Here is a 16006-nt window from a genome sequence, read left to right on the forward strand (position 1 = left end):
ACTTTGAAACCTCTTTTATTAATTTACAGCTATTATTAATATATTTATTAATATGAACAACCGACCCAAGCAGCAGTAACTGGGCATTAATATGGTATTTTTTGTTACCAGTTACTACTGTTTTTATGTCGATGTTCTTATTGTAGGGTTTTGTTGGGTATTGTCTATTTCTTGTCATATTTTTTCATTTTACGTCTCTAACTCTGTCCTGTATTTATGCACTCAGCACTGTATTATGTCAGGGTGCAACTAATGATTATTCTTATTATTTTTTCCATTAATTGATTAGTTGTTTGGTTGATCAGAGTTTCAGCTTGTAGTGTCTTCTCAGTGTATTTTCAAGAATTACACACACTTGTCTCTGTCAGTGGTTTTTATGACTCACCACGCTTTGTTTCAAACAATCACAATCATCTCTGTTATGTTGCATCACATCCATTTATTTTCATAATGCAGCGTTCAGTATCACAAAACATAAACTTAAACTTTCTCCTTACAAAAAGACAAAAAAGAGCTCGCTGTGTCTTCCACTCCTGCTAATCAGCCACACCCACCTCATCAGTTAACTCTGTTCACCTGTTCACTCAGCTGCAGCTCATCAGTAATCAAGTCAGTATATAAACTCCTGTTGTCCACTCACTCTGGGCCAGATCGTCATTTGCTTCATCTACATGCCAGACCTTCCAGCACTGATTCACGGACTGATTCCCTGCTTGCTTTTGACCTCCTCTCCTCGTGTCTTCCCTGGTAAACACACCAGTCTTCTGTCACTGTCTACCTGTGGCTGTCCCTGTCCTCTGGCGTCGGTCCTGTCAGGAGAGCTCAGAAACTCCAGCTTGGTCCACTTCATGTCCGTGAGTGCTACTGGCATTATCTTACCTGCTGCCTACTCGGTCTTCAGTGACCCTGAGTCCTGCCTGTCCCCCTACACATCCTGCTTGATACCTGTTCTCTTACCTTGTGGACTATATAATAAAGATCATTTAAAACTGCTTCCTGGTTTTGTGCTGCTTTTGGGTCCTACCGCTTCCCCTTACACACAGGATCTGTTACGCTCACCTCTTTAACACAGATGTAATACTTATTAATGGACAGCAGGGGGAGCCCTTCAACCACACATGCGTAAATAATTACGTGAATACTCCTACATCCATCAAGGTGACTAATCAAACACCATCTAGTGGACAGATAGCAGAACTACTTGTGATGTGTGATTTGTCCGACACTGACGGGTTAGACTGGTTTTCACGTCACTCTGATGTTGTTTAGACTTGGACTGTGAAGTTATGAGGATGTGACAGCGTCCTCAGATCAAATGCTCACAGACAGCAGGACTGACGAGGGAGAATGAGCAGCTTCTTCTCTCCCAGTGTTTCCTCTACACATGAAGGTGGAAAGTGTCTGTAAGTTGACCTGAAGTGAGTTCAGCAGGTGAGAATCCTACCAGAGAAATCTGTAAATGTCTGAACACCATCACTTTGATCACATTGTGTTGTATCACTGTTTGACTGCAGCTCAAATGTTTCTTCATGCTGATTGGTTGTTTAAACATATGTATTTGATGCCTGCTGGTATAAATGTTAAGTTTTTGTAACCAGGTTATTTTATCATTTTAGAAGGATTTACATGTATGACTGTTAGTGATTAACAGGTAAAACCAACAGCAGTTTGATTTTAATCTCATCAGTGAAAAATGCAGGAAGTCAGAACTGGTTGAACAGCTTTGATCAACTTGACTAAAGTTCATCTTTTTTAACTGTGTTCAAACTTCCATCTTACAACACTGAGACTGACTCTGTTTAACTGAAGCACATTTAACACAGTTCATGTCTCTAGATGGACCAGAGCCAACTGTAAGGGACCTTAGAGGCTGCTTAGGGACCCTCAGCCTTCAGGGGCCCAAACTAACAGAACATGTGAACTATGGTTGAGTTTAACGGTTAAACGTCTGCCATAGTTTAAATATTTAAAGATAAATGTAAAGATTTCAAACACGGACCCACGTTTTCTCTCTGCACTAACTACTCAACATCCCCTTTATTGTTTCAGGATATAACAAAGAAGCAATTTGGTATATTATATGAATTTTGAGGATTTTGAGAAATAACAGAATTGGAGGGAACATGATTATGTCATTGAGACTACAACTAAAATATGGAGGCCATTTTACAAATGAGTGATGATTGATTGTTTATGACAAAAGACATATTTTGGTCTTGCTGTAACAAAATTTACAATTATGAATTTGGGGATTGTAGAAAGTTATTTTAGACATACAAATATCATTTGGGAATGTAACAATGACATTTTTGGGTGTAATATGACATTTGTTGAAATAATGAATAATTGTTTTACTGCCTCATCAATGTCCATATTGTCTCTGAATAATTGTGGCATGTTATTGACAGTATTAAGAACTGCTGTGTGTGTGTGTGTGTGATGTGCAGCTGGTTGTATTGAATGAGCATCATGTTGTGTTTGTGTGAAGGTGTTTCTCTGCTATGGATCAGAGTGAGGACAGAGAGGAGGGAGTCCCTCCCTCTAAAAGCTCTCTGTGTGGGGAACATGACAGCCAGACCAAAGCTCAGAGGTGAGATGAGGATCTCTAACTGTCCATCACTGTTCTCCACTCACATCACTCCACCATCATTATTCACACTCAAAGCTCTGTGTGTGTTGTGTTGAAGGACAGAGAAGCAGCACAGACCAGACTCTGATGGACCTGAACCTGAACCCAGCTGTGTGTCCATGAAGAGTGACTGGTCTATGGCCAAACCTATTGACTTCAAACATGGACATCAGTCTGCTGATCAGAGGTCAGAAAATAAAATGTTTTGTCTGTTTTTCTCCTTTGAAGAGGTGTGATGTATTTGTTGTGATCACTTCATTGATTCTTCACTATTGACTCTTTATTATTAATTAATGTCACATTTCAGTACAAATATCAAACCCAGAGTTACAACTGTTGGATTCTGGTTTGAGAGACTGTAAGAACAGACTGATCCACACAGCTACAACAAACTGACATTGTTAGCTTGGCTAACTAGCTTAGAGAGCACTGAAAACAACCTGCATTTAGTTTGAGTGACAGCTGCCATCTAGTGTAGCAGTTATGAATTAAAATATAGTTTGAGGTTTCAGAAAACATAATTTAGCACAGTTCTTCAAATCATGTGACACATTCACAGCTCTCATCATCCATCATCTATACCAGGGGTCACTAATAGGCGGACCGCGGTCCACAATGGCCTTCAGAAACTCACAGACCACTGTGCATAGCGAATCTTCTCATGTGACACTAATCAGCCAATCAGATCCATGCATGCACACAGAGTTATAAAGTTATTAGATGTGAAATTAAGTTTATGGTCTAAATTTAAGTTAGGTTTAAAAGTAAAGTAAAAAAGGGATTATTTTTCATTTTCCTAAAACTTAATCTAAGAAGCACACTCAAAAGCTTTCTGTAATGCACTTTATTTTGAAATGCCATCTTTCTTTGATATATGAAAAAATTAATTTATATAAAATTAAGTCATATAAAAATAAAATCTGGCACAAAATCACAAATCTGGGACTAAAAACAACTAGAAGTTCTGTTTGTGCTCTCATGTTATGAAAATGTGAAAAAGTTAAATGGAATACAATTGCATAACGTTGAAAGGACGAAAATTATGTTGAATTCTTCATAATGTTGAAGAATAATTGTCTGCTCCTCCATGGTAAAGTAGTCTGCTCTGCAGGGTTTCTGCATGTTTGTGATTGGTCAGACGCTGCAAACACCTCCCCTTTATGTGAACATGCAGAGATCCAGATTGGAAAACCCTGGGTTGATTTACCGAGTTGATAACCAGCTTCGTAGTACCGCTTATCCTGGACTGCGAAGATCTGGTTAAGTCAACCCAGGTAACGGAGAGAGATCCTGGATAGGTTAATCCAGCTTCGTAGTACAGGCCTCTGATGTGTCGTAGCTGTCGTCCAACAAAACACACAATCTTCAGGATCAACACTGTAGTTACACTTGTTTTATCTCTTCTCTGTTTCCATCAGGATCCATCAGCAGAGACCAGATTCTCCTGAACTCAGCTGTGTGTCCATGAAGAGTGACTGGTCTAAGGGTCGACTTATTGACTTCAAACATGGACATCAGTCAGCTGATCAGAGGTCAGACTGTAAAATGTGTGTCTATTTATCCAACTCTCATAAGAAGTTTGATTGACTAAAACAGTTTTTACACACAATGTCCTCATGAATACAAACATACACACTCCTCCTACAAACACTTTTTTTTACAGAGACAAATGATCAGAGGTCAGACAGAACAGCCTGTGAGTGTTTTACCTGGATCCACTGTGATAGAACACAACACCTTTAACACTGAGTGTCATTATTTATTCTGAGACTTCATCTTTTCTTCACAGAGTTCATCAGCAGAGCTCAGAGGTTCTCAGTGGTCAGTCTGTCCAGCAGCATCAAACACAGCTGGACTCCATATTTATGGTGTGTAAATGTAAAGCACAGCTACTACTGCTAACTACAACAGCCACAGACTAAATACTAAACTACCATTCTGGTCCTAACAGTCTCCATGCTGCACTCTGTAGACCAGCAGCTTTTCAGTCTGTCACTGATCATCTGATGTTGACTTCTACCAGTTACATTTACATTTGATTCTGTTCCAGCTGCTGGAGGAGAACATCAGCAGGTTTGTGAAGAACGAGCTGAAGAAGATGCAGAAGGCTCTGAGTCCAGATGACCCAGAATGCTTAGAGAGTCAGAGTGAGGATGAGGAGGTGTTGGACGGTGAGGAGGAAGAGCAGAGGAGGAGCAGCAGAGAGGCATTTCTGAAGATCACACTGCATTTCCTGAGGAGAATGAAGCAGGAGGAGCTGGCTGAGCGTCTGCAGAGCAGTAAGAGGATTTTAACAGATTTAACATGATGGAGAGGAAATGGAGGCAACATGGGAAAGGTTTATATTTCAAACTCTGCTGTAAATATGATGCACACATCTGCATCAGATCTATGAATTCTTCTGAGCTGAAAACAATCAGAAACTGTTTGTCCACAACTGATGAGCTGAATAGATTTCATAGTGGAGGAAAATATAAACATCAGCCGTTTAATGTTTACATTCTACCAATTTACTGTAGAATCATCTGATTGATTTAATTTGTTTGTTCATTCAGGAACTCCTGCTGCAAAGTGTCAATGTAAACTCAAGTCTAACCTGGAGAAGAAGTTCCAGTGTCTGTTTGAGGGGATCGCTAAAGCAGGAAACCCAACCCTTCTGAATCAGATCTACACACCACTCTACATCACAGAGGGAGGGACTGCAGAGGTCAATGATGAACATGAGGTCAGACAGATTGAAACAGCATCCAGGAAACCAGACAGACCAGAAACAACAATCAGACAAGAAGACATCTTTAAAGCCTCATCTGGAAGAGATGAACCAATCAGAACAGTGATGACAAAGGGAGTGGCTGGCATTGGGAAAACAGTCTTAACACAGAAGTTCACTCTGGACTGGGCTGAAGACAAAGCCAACCAGGACATACACTTCACATTTCCATTCACTTTCAGAGAGCTGAATGTGCTGAAAGAGAAAAAGTACAGCTTGGTGGAACTTGTTCATCACTTCTTTACTGAAACCAAAGAAGCAGGAATCTGCAGGTTTGAAGAGTTCCAGGTTGTGTTCATCTTTGACGGTCTGGATGAGTGTCGACTTCCTCTGGACTTCCACAACAATGAGATCCTGACTGATGTTACAGAGTCCACCTCAGTGGATGTGCTGCTGACAAACCTCATCAGGGGGAAACTGCTTCCCTCTGCTCGCCTCTGGATAACCACACGACCTGCAGCAGCCAATCAGATCCCTCCTGAGTGTGTCGGCATGGTGACAGAGGTCAGAGGGTTCACTGACCCACAGAAGGAGGAGTACTTCAGGAAGAGATTCAGAGATGAGGAGCAGGCCAGCACCATCATCTCCCACATCAAGACATCACGAAGCCTCCACATCATGTGCCACATCCCAGTGTTCTGCTGGATCACTGCTACAGTTTTGGAGGATGTGTTGAAAAGCAGAGAGGGAGGAGAGCTGCCCAAGACCCTGACTGAGATGTACATCCACTTCCTGGTGGCTCAGTCCAAAGTGAAAAAGGTCAAGTATGATGGAGGAGCTCAGACAGATCCACACTGGAGTCCAGAGAGCAGGAAGATGATTGAGTCTCTGGGAAAACTGGCTTTTGAGCAGCTGCAGAAAGGCAACCTGATCTTCTATGAATCAGACCTGACAGAGTGTGGCATCGATATCAGAGCAGCCTTGGTGTACTCAGGAATGTTCACACAGGTCTTTAAAGAGGAGAGAGGGATGTACCAGGACAAGGTGTTCTGCTTCGTCCACCTGAGTGTTCAGGAGTTTCTGGCTGCTCTTCATGTCCATCTCACATTCATCAAGTCTGGAGTCAATCTGCTGGAAGAAGAACAAACTACATCCTGGTGGTCTGAATTAATTACCTCCTGGTGGTCTAAAGTCTTGTGGTCTAAAGAAAAACCTGAACCAACACGTTTCTACCAGAGTGCTGTGGACGAGGCCTTAAAGAGTCCAAATGGACACCTGGACTTGTTCCTCCGCTTCCTCCTGGGTCTTTCACTGCAGATCAATCAGACTCTCCTACGAGGTCTGCTGACACAGACAGGAAGTAGCTCACAGACCAATCAGGAAACAGTCGACTACATCAAGAAGAAGATCAGTGAGAATCTGTCTGCAGAGAGAAGCATCAATCTGTTCCACTGTCTGAATGAACTGAATGATCGTTCTCTAGTGGAGGATATCCAACAGTACCTGAGATCAGGAAGTCTCTCCAAGAAGAAACTGTCTCCTACTCAGTGGTCAGCTCTGATCTTCATCTTACTGTCATCAAGAAAAGATCTGGACGTGTTTGACCTGAAGAAATACTTTGCTTCAGAGGAGGCTCTTCTGAGGCTGCTGCCAGTGGTCAAAGCTTCAAATAAAGCTCTGTAAGTGGATGAAACACTGGATATATGAACTATTTCAAATATGATTAATTGAAAATATGATAAATAAAACATTTCTGGATATAGGAACAACTTCAAATATGTGTAATATGATTAATCAGAAAACATTTTGTGTTCTTTGCTAATCTTTCTCCAGTTTGAGTGACTGTAACCTCTCAGAGAGAAGCTGTGCAGCTCTGTCCTCAGTTCTCAACTCCCAGTCCTCTAGTCTGAGAGATCTGGACCTGAGTAACAACAACCTGCAGGATTCAGGAGTGAAGCAGCTTTCTGCTGGACTGGAGAGTCCAGACTGTGGACTGGAAAGTCTCAGGTCAGGATACATCACCTGTAATTCCCTTGTCTTGACTAATGACAATAAAGCTGATTCTGACTTTTTATATAGCATTTATTCTGCACATATGTGATATCTTGGTATTTATGTAATTAAACCCATTGTGTTGTCAACCTTTTTATATTTCCAGTATGTCAGGATGTCTGATCACAGAGGAAGGCTGTGCTTCTCTGGCCTCAGCTCTGCGCGTCAACCCCTCCCATCTGAGAGAGCTGGACCTGAGCTACAATCATCCAGGAGACTCAGGAAAGAAGCTTTTGTCTGCTGGACTGAAGGATCCACACTGGAGACTGGACACTCTCAGGTATGGACAGACAGGTGGATAATCTCAGGTGTGGAAGTAACAGTTTTTAAAGATCATGTGAATGAAAACTCTTGAAAAACCTAGTAAGTCAACCTAAAGTTATTCTTTCTTTAAACTTTCATGATCTCCTGATGTCCCTGAACTCATCAGAGGAAAGTCCATCTGTTATTTTATTATTGATGGGTTTTTTTGTTTTTTTTAAACTCTTTATTTATTGTGCTTTTTTTTGTTTTACATAACCAAGGGTCATTGCACAACAATGCAAGTTACCAAAATGATAGAAGATGGGGGGAAAAAACAGAGTAAAAGTAAATAAAGAATAACAAAAAATAATAATAATAATTTAAAAAAAAGATTAAAAAAAAAAAGTAACAAGTGGAGGTGGGGCACACCATCTGGTTGCAGCTTTCATCCCTGTCCATTAGGTCTGCTGCATATTATACACAAACCATTTCTGCCACCTTTGGTCCAAGGTCCGTGCTTTCATTCGGAGACAGTAAGTCAGTCTTTCCATCAAATATATCTCCTCAACAATATCCAGCCACTGCCCTGGACTTGGAGGGTCACTTTTCAACCAGTTTCTTGTTATGGCCTTTTTACATGCCAAGATCAATATTTTGAAAAGATACAGGTCCTTCTTTTGAACAGTATCTTCTGGAGGCAAACCCAGATACAGAGTCCGGGGGTCTCTGGGTATCCTGTTCTTTTCCAGAATCTGAACCACTCTGTCCCAGAACCCCTGCAATTTTACACATGACCAAAAACATGCATGTGATCGACACTCAACTGCCCACATTTCCTCCAACATTGCTGCTGTTCACCTATTTGTTTATTTTTGATGTATGGTGTGATGAAAAAGCGAATTAAATTCTTCCATCCAAACTCCCTCCATCTTTTAGAGCTGGTGGAGGTTTGTTGAGTTCTGCACATAGAATGCCAATCAGTCTCAGACAGTTTAATGTTCAATTCCCATTCCCATTTAGATTTCACATATAGTGAGTTCCTTCCATTTTGTTTTTGTAGACCTCTATACAACTTAGAAACAATCTTAACAGGCGTACATTTATATGCATTAGTGAATACTTCAATCACTTTGTTTTCTTCTGTAGAAACTCCTCTTTTGATTTCTGTCTCATAGAAATGTCTTAGCTGTAAATATCTAAACAGGTCACCATTGTCCAAACCAAATTCTGTTTTGAGTTTTTCAAAAGTTTTGAAAGTTTTTCCCTCTAGGAGTGTACACATCGTTGTAATCCCTTTTTCTCTCCACCTTGCAAATGTGATGTCAGTCACAGCGGGACTAAACAGAGATGTTTGTGAAGGCCAAATTAAGTTTACTGTCTCCTTCTAGTTTATACTTTTTAACTATCTCATACCAATTTTTAAAAGCATTCTCCAAGATTAGATTTTCTCCCTTGTGATCTGTGTGTTGTTTTCCACACCATCAACCAAGAATCAACCAAGTTCAGTTCAATGTGCTTCCACCTAGCTTGGTACTCGGGAGAGCACCAATAGACAAAATATCTCATCTGGGCAGCATAATAGTATTCCTTTAGGTTTGGTACCGCAAGGCCGCCATGTTCTTTGTCAATTTGAAGTGTTTTAAATCTTACCCTTGGTCTTGCTCCAGCCCAGATAAACCTTGATAACTGTTTGTCCCACATTAAAAACTGAGTCTGCGATTCTGACAGGTAAAGATAAAAAGAGGTACAGTAACCTTGGCAACAGGTTCATTTTCACTGCCTCGATCCTTGCACTAAAGTCTAACCCTAGTATGGACCATTTTTTAATGTCTTCCTGTATCTTGTCATTTATTATTTTGTAGTTTATGTCGTAAATATTATCAAGTTTCTGACTAATTAACACACCCAACTATTTTATTGATGTTGCTTCCCACTTCACTTTATATTTCCGCCTAATATCTTTACTTGGTGTGTAATTAAAAGAGAGAATTTGAGTCTTAGCTATGTTCAATTTGTAACCAGACATTTGACCATACTCATCTAGAGTCACCATGAGTTTAGGAAGTGTTGAATCAGGATTTTGGAGATAGATAATAATGTCATCCGCAAAGAGTCCTATTACATGGTCCTCATTTGCTATGTTGATTCCTCTCAACTCTTTATTTTGTCTTATACTCTGTGCTAGGGGCTCTATAAATATTGCAAAAAGTGCGGGGCTAAGACAGCAGCCCTGGCGGGTACCTCTGTATAGCTTGAAACTGCCTGTCAGATGGCCATTGATTTTTATTCTAGCAGTTGGGTCCCTGTAAAGAGCCTGTATGCACCCGACAAATTGACCATTGAAGCCCAGCCTCTCTAGCACGCGATACAGAAAGGGCCAGCAGACCCTATCAAAGGCCTTTTCTGCGTCTAAACTGGCCAGTACTGCACTTAGATGTTTTTTATTAATCTGTTCTATGATGTGTAAAGTTCGTCTGATGTTGTCTTGAGTTTGGTTTTTTATAAACCCCGTCTGATCCTCAGTAATTAAGTCAGGCAGGAGACGCTCAATTCTTTTAGAGATATTAGATGTAAACAACTTGTAATCTACATTCAAAATAGAGATTGGACGGTATGATTCACAATCTTCTTTATTCTTCCCTTCTTTTGGAATGACTGATATCACTGCCTCTTTCCATGATGGTGGTGTCACAGCTTTTTTTTAGAGTCCAATTAAATGAACATAATAGGAGAGAGGTCCTCTTTAAAGATCTTATACCATTCATTCGGGAAGCCATCACTTCCAGGGCTTTTATTTGCTTTCAGTTTACTGATAGCCATGTCCAATTCTTTTTTTGTAATGGGAGCAATTAATTTACCATTTTGAAGTTTTCCTATGGAGGGGAGGTCTAATAATGACAAGTATTGTATAATATTTTCTTCATCTACAGTTTTGGGCTGTGAATATAGAGTTTCATAGTAATCTTTGAAAATGTTATGGATTTCATCTGGTTCATAAGTTATTCCATTAGTTATAGGATCTCTAATTTTATGTACCGTATGTTTCCTTTGTTGAGCCCTAAGGCGTTTTGCTAGAATTTTAGTTGCTTTTGGTCCTGACTCGTAAAAGCTTTGCTTAGTGAATCTCAATTTCTTTTCCAATTCATCATTCAGAATATTATTTATTTGAACTTTTAATTCTTTAATCTGTTTTTTTAGCCCTTTGTCCTCATCTTTTGGTTGTTGCTTCTCTAATTTTCTCAACTTTTCCTCTAGTTCATCATATTTTGACCTCATCGACCTTTTTAGATATGCTGTTCTTGAAATGGGTTTCCCTCTCATTATTGCCTTAACTGTGTCCCATAAAATGGTCGGGTCCACTTGACCAGTCATGTTATCTTTTATAGATTAATTAATTTCTCTTTTAATCTCCTTAACAACAGTTTCCTTATTTAGAACACTGATATTTAGTCTCCACAGTGTACACTTCTGTCTGTCGTTCAGATGTATAGTTAAATGAATTACATTGTGGTCTGATATATCCGCTGTTCCTATGGAACATTCCCTCACCCTGTGTCTATCTGTAACGTTCATCAAAAAGAAATCTATTCAGGAGTGGACGCGGTGAGTAGCTGAGTAGTGGGTATAGTCTTTTTCAGATGCATGCAGGTTCCTCCAGACATCAAACATACCTGTCTCTCGAATTAGCAAGTTGAGATCTCTTGACTTAAGACATTTATGTCTTTTTATACTTGTTGTGTCTTATAGAGTGGTTCAGGACCGTGTTCCAGTCACCTGCACAGACTAATACTCCTTCACTTTCAGATGTTAATATGTGAAACAGAGACTGAAAGAATTTTCTATCGCTCTCTGGGGGGGCGTATATGTTAGCAAATGTGACATGGATATTATCAATCCTTCCTTTAATAATTATATCTACTTATATCACTTTTTTCCATAATTAATTCAAAATTGATAGTGTTGGAAATCAGAGTAGCCACACCTCGTTTCCGGCTGTTTTCACATGAACTAAAAAAGGAGTTTAAATACCCAAACCTTTTTAACTTCTCATGTTCATTTTTGGACATATGAGTCTCTTGAAGAAATATGATTTGCGCCTTATCCTTCTTCATTTTAGCAAGTACCTTACTTCTCTTTACAGGGTTACTCAGGCCATTCAAATTTAAGGAAGCACATTTCAGACTATGTGACCTTATCATGTATACTCTTCAAAACAAGCAAGCTAGTGTCCCCACAAAACAAACTCTTGTTGTTGAACTGCAATTAGAAAACACAAACATGAACTTGAACAGACCTCCAAAAATGAGGGGGGATCTTGATGCCCCTCAACTGTGACCCTGTTGGTGGGTCGAGGGAGCAGCCTCTCACTCCGAGAGGGCCCAATGTTAAGGGTGGGTTATGAGTCAAAAAACAACTCAGCCATCCTACTGGTCCAACTTTTTCTATAATAATATATATATATATATATATATATATATATATATATATATAAGTCGCCTCTCCCAGGCGTTTCATGCTCTGTGTAGAGCTTAGAGAAAAAAAAACAACTCACATCAGAGTCTCGAGTTTAAAGTTTCCATACCGTTCATGTTTCCTTGGTGCGTCCTCTCTGGAACTCCTGGAGTTTTGCCCTCGCTCTCCGGGTCGCGGCATGCCCCTTCTCCCAGCTACCTGCTGCCATCCCATCCGTTCCAAAAGTCGTGTCTCCGCGAGGCTCTCTCCTTCGGTTGACTCCGGTTCTTCCACGGGGAAGCCGCGCTTCTTCAGCTCTCTCTGTGCCTCCTGTGCGGTGCTGTATGTGCGGACTCCCGTGGCCCAGTGAATTCGCATATTTGTGTACGGTGTCTGGAAGCAGATGCCTTTTTCTTTTAGGGCTTTTTTGACCACGTTATATTCCTTGCGCTTCTTTACAATCTCCGACGCATAGTCATGGTCGAAGTAGATTAATCTTTCACCCACTTGTATTTTCTTCTTTTTCCACGCTTCTCTCAATATCAACTCCTTGGTGGTAAACTCCAAGAAGTTGACAATAATGGGTCTCGGGGGTGCATTGGATCGCGATCTGGGCGCCAGGGTCCGGTGAGCCCGCTGTATTTTCAAATCCATGTCTTGTGGTAGTGGCAACTCGCTTTTAATGAATTTCTCCACAAACTGTTACCGAGTTTCCCTCTTCCCTCTTCCCTCTCTGCCACCCCGAAGATGCGTATGTTGTTTCTTCTCGACCGAGATTCTAAGTCCGTTAATTTTTTCTGCAGGGATCTTTGTTGTTTGAGATAAGTACAGAGCGTCTCCGTTGCTTCCTCCATCCATCCCTGCACCTGCTCCACCCGGGTCTCTGCCTCATCAACGCGGTCCGACAGTCTCTGCACTGTCGTTGCCAGGTTATCAAGTTTCCCGTTGACTTCTTGCCTCAGTTGAATAATTTCCTGTTTCAAACAATCATTGTGACCCTTGATATCATTTTTTAGCCCATTAATCGCCCTGATGATATCCCCGGAGTCAGTGTTTGTTGCGCGATTTATCTGGCTTGCAGCAGCCGCTCCGCTACAGGTGTTAGCTTGAACTACTCCAGCGTTGCTAACGTTAGCTTTCGGGTTGTTCTTTTCCTGTACTTTTGGCATTTTTTCCTTTCGTCTTTCTTCTTAGGTGATTCTTCCCCAATCGTAAGGCCTTCGCTTTTATAAATATGACGTTTTTGAGTTGCTAAGCGAGTAATTTTTTAGACCTGGGAGAGCGACTCCACAATACGTCTTACTTCGCCATCAGCCAAACCGGAAGTCTCATTATTGATGTTTTTACTGTTTTACTATAAAGAAGTTCACTTGTATCACAAATGTTATTTAGGACTTTATAACCCTTTGTTTCTTCTTAATGTGTCTTTCGTCTATTACTGTATTCAAACCAAATTAATGAACAAACACATATAATTACAGTAAAATGTTTTGCTGCCTTAAAGGTTAATTTATTTTCTAAATTCAAAGTTACTCCTTTATGTGCTCTGTTTGCTAGTTCTTCCCATGCATGGATTTCTTCCCATTGTTAAAAATATGTGTGGCAAGCGGAGGGTAGGTAGGTACCAAGATGTATGGTTACACGTATGTATACACTGTCAAGGGTTTCAGGATAATAAGGTTAGGTAGATAATACGCCCTTAAAAGCCTAACAAGTTGCCAGACAGCACCACCATGGGAGTTTCACCCAAATAATTATTTACCTTTTAATAAGACACACAGGTTAATTTACTCATTAGGCAAGAGACATGGTTCCGAGCTTTAAAAGGGTAGACTTTATTACAAAAAAAACATTCATACAGGAAGAGGGGAAGGAGCAAAGTCACCGAGGCACACGTGAGAGTAACACACACCCTTTAGTAAGGTAACCCACAGCACACCCAGACCACCAGCACCACCACTGGCCTTCAGCAACTGAAAAGGGATAAAACAAATTAGTTAGGGTTAGGGTTAATTTATGCACATTTATGCAATTATATTTAATTCATGCAAATTAACCTAAATATAAATCACCAAAATATACAAACTAAAAGTCATATGAGTTTCAGCCTGTTTCTGTGTCACTCTGACAAACTGAGGAACACTGCTTCATGTTGAACAGCAGTTAGGACTCATGTTGGATAGAAAATCATTCTGACTGTGTTTCTTCCTCCAGGGTGGACCATGGTGGAGAGCAGTGGTTAAAACCTGATCTGAAGAAGTGTAAGTGTGGATTGAATTTGATTCATGACAACTAAACAGCACACAGTCAGTTTCTCTTTAAATACAAAGTTGGTCTTTGTGGTATTTATTCATTAAAACATTACTGACAAAATGTGTCATCATGAAACTTTATAGAAATGAACAACAGATCAGAAGTTAAACAGAGAATAAATCCATCAGGTGTGTCAGATGATAAACTGCTGCTGTGTTGTTTCTTCTTCTCTTCATCAGATTTCTGTGAACTCACACTGGACACAAACACAGTACACAGAAAACTCAAACTGTCTGACAACAACAGGAAGGTGACACGTGTGGAGGAGGATCAGTCATATCCTGATCATCCAGACAGATTTGACTGCTCGTATCAGCTGCTGTGTAGTAATGGTCTGACTGGTCGCTGTTACTGGGAGGTCGAGTGGAGAGGAAGAGTTTATATATCAGTGAGTTACAGAGGAATCAACAGGAAAGGGTACAGTGATGCCAGCAGGTTTGGATATAATGATCAGTCCTGGAGTCTGTACTGCTCTGATCATGATGATGATTTCGGTTACTCTGTCCATCACAATATAAGAAGTGCATCCATCTTCTCCTCTGTCTCTAACAGAGTAGCAGTGTATATGGACTGTCCTGCTGGCACTCTGTCCTTCTACAGAGTCTCCTCTGACACACTGATCCACCTCCACACCTTCAACACCACTTTCACTGAACCTCTGTATGCTGGGTTTGGGTTTAGGTCTTATGGTTCCTCAGTGTCTCTGTGTCCTCTGTCTGAGTGAGAGTCTCCTCCTGTGGAGACAAACCGTCACACTGCTGACTGAAGACAGCTGCTGAAATCACTGTTCACTCTGTTCAGCAGTGAACAATAGAAACAGGAAGTGACAGCAGCTTCCTGTGTTTAAATGTTGATGGTGGACGAGGTTTCACTCTGGTTTCATTTGGATCACTGACTGTGCTTTAATGTCAGAATATAGTTTCTATTAGAAGTAGTGAAATGATCTCCTCTGGACTGAATTGATGTGTAAAAACTGTGTTGACTCTGATATTCACTTGAGTAAAGTTTTCTTGGAGCAGCATCTAGCAGCTGTTAGTGGCTGTTAGTTATTCCATTTTATCAGGATCTTAAAGTGAAGTTTTTCCTGAAAATGTCCACCAGACATCCCAGTCTGTTTGACATCAGCTCAGTTTGTGTTCAATCATTAACATCAACGTATGTTTCTATGTGATGTATGTATATAATAACATGTATGGGCTGCTTTCCTTTAGGTTTTCTTGCCTCTGCCGGTGATGTAAATATTATCTTGTAAGTCCATGTTTGCTGGGCAGCTTTGGCTGTTTTACACTTTAGTAAAAATATTCATTCACTATTATTCAGAGTTTTGTTTTTTACATAATCGTCATTTTTTCTCTTTGCCTTAATCGATGTGTAGTGTTATACTACTTCTACTTGTGTATTTCTCTAATCGCAACATGTACGACAGAATGAATTCTATATGTGTGTAGATGCAAATAATCAAGTAAATAAATAGGTTTGAGAATTTCATGAAATGTCAGTTGAATTGATATTCTTTGTTCAGAGAGGACTAGCTGCCCCATATTTATGCAATAATATATGGAACAAAATGATTTTACACATCAAACATTTATTTGAAGACGGCTCAC

At 40.3% G+C, this 16006-nt stretch overlaps 1 protein-coding gene across 1 annotated transcript in view; it reads left to right on the top strand.

Moving 5' to 3' along the window:
• Positions 1–16006, top strand: part of LOC128377470 (NLR family CARD domain-containing protein 3-like) — a gene marked incomplete at its 5' end in the record, with an annotated part of 227995 nt that overhangs the window by 11377 nt on the left and 200612 nt on the right. The window contains 5 exons of the mRNA XM_053337422.1: positions 4048–4161; positions 4419–4497; positions 4680–4908; positions 5185–6496; positions 13793–13800. Coding sequence (XP_053193397.1) covers positions 4048–4161; positions 4419–4497; positions 4680–4908; positions 5185–6496; positions 13793–13800 — 1742 coding nt within the window. The remainder of the gene's footprint in view (positions 1–4047; positions 4162–4418; positions 4498–4679; positions 4909–5184; positions 6497–13792; positions 13801–16006) is intronic.

Source organism: Scomber japonicus, chromosome 17 (genome assembly GCF_027409825.1).
Source record: "Scomber japonicus isolate fScoJap1 chromosome 17, fScoJap1.pri, whole genome shotgun sequence".
Taxonomy (NCBI): Eukaryota; Metazoa; Chordata; class Actinopteri; order Scombriformes; family Scombridae; genus Scomber; species Scomber japonicus.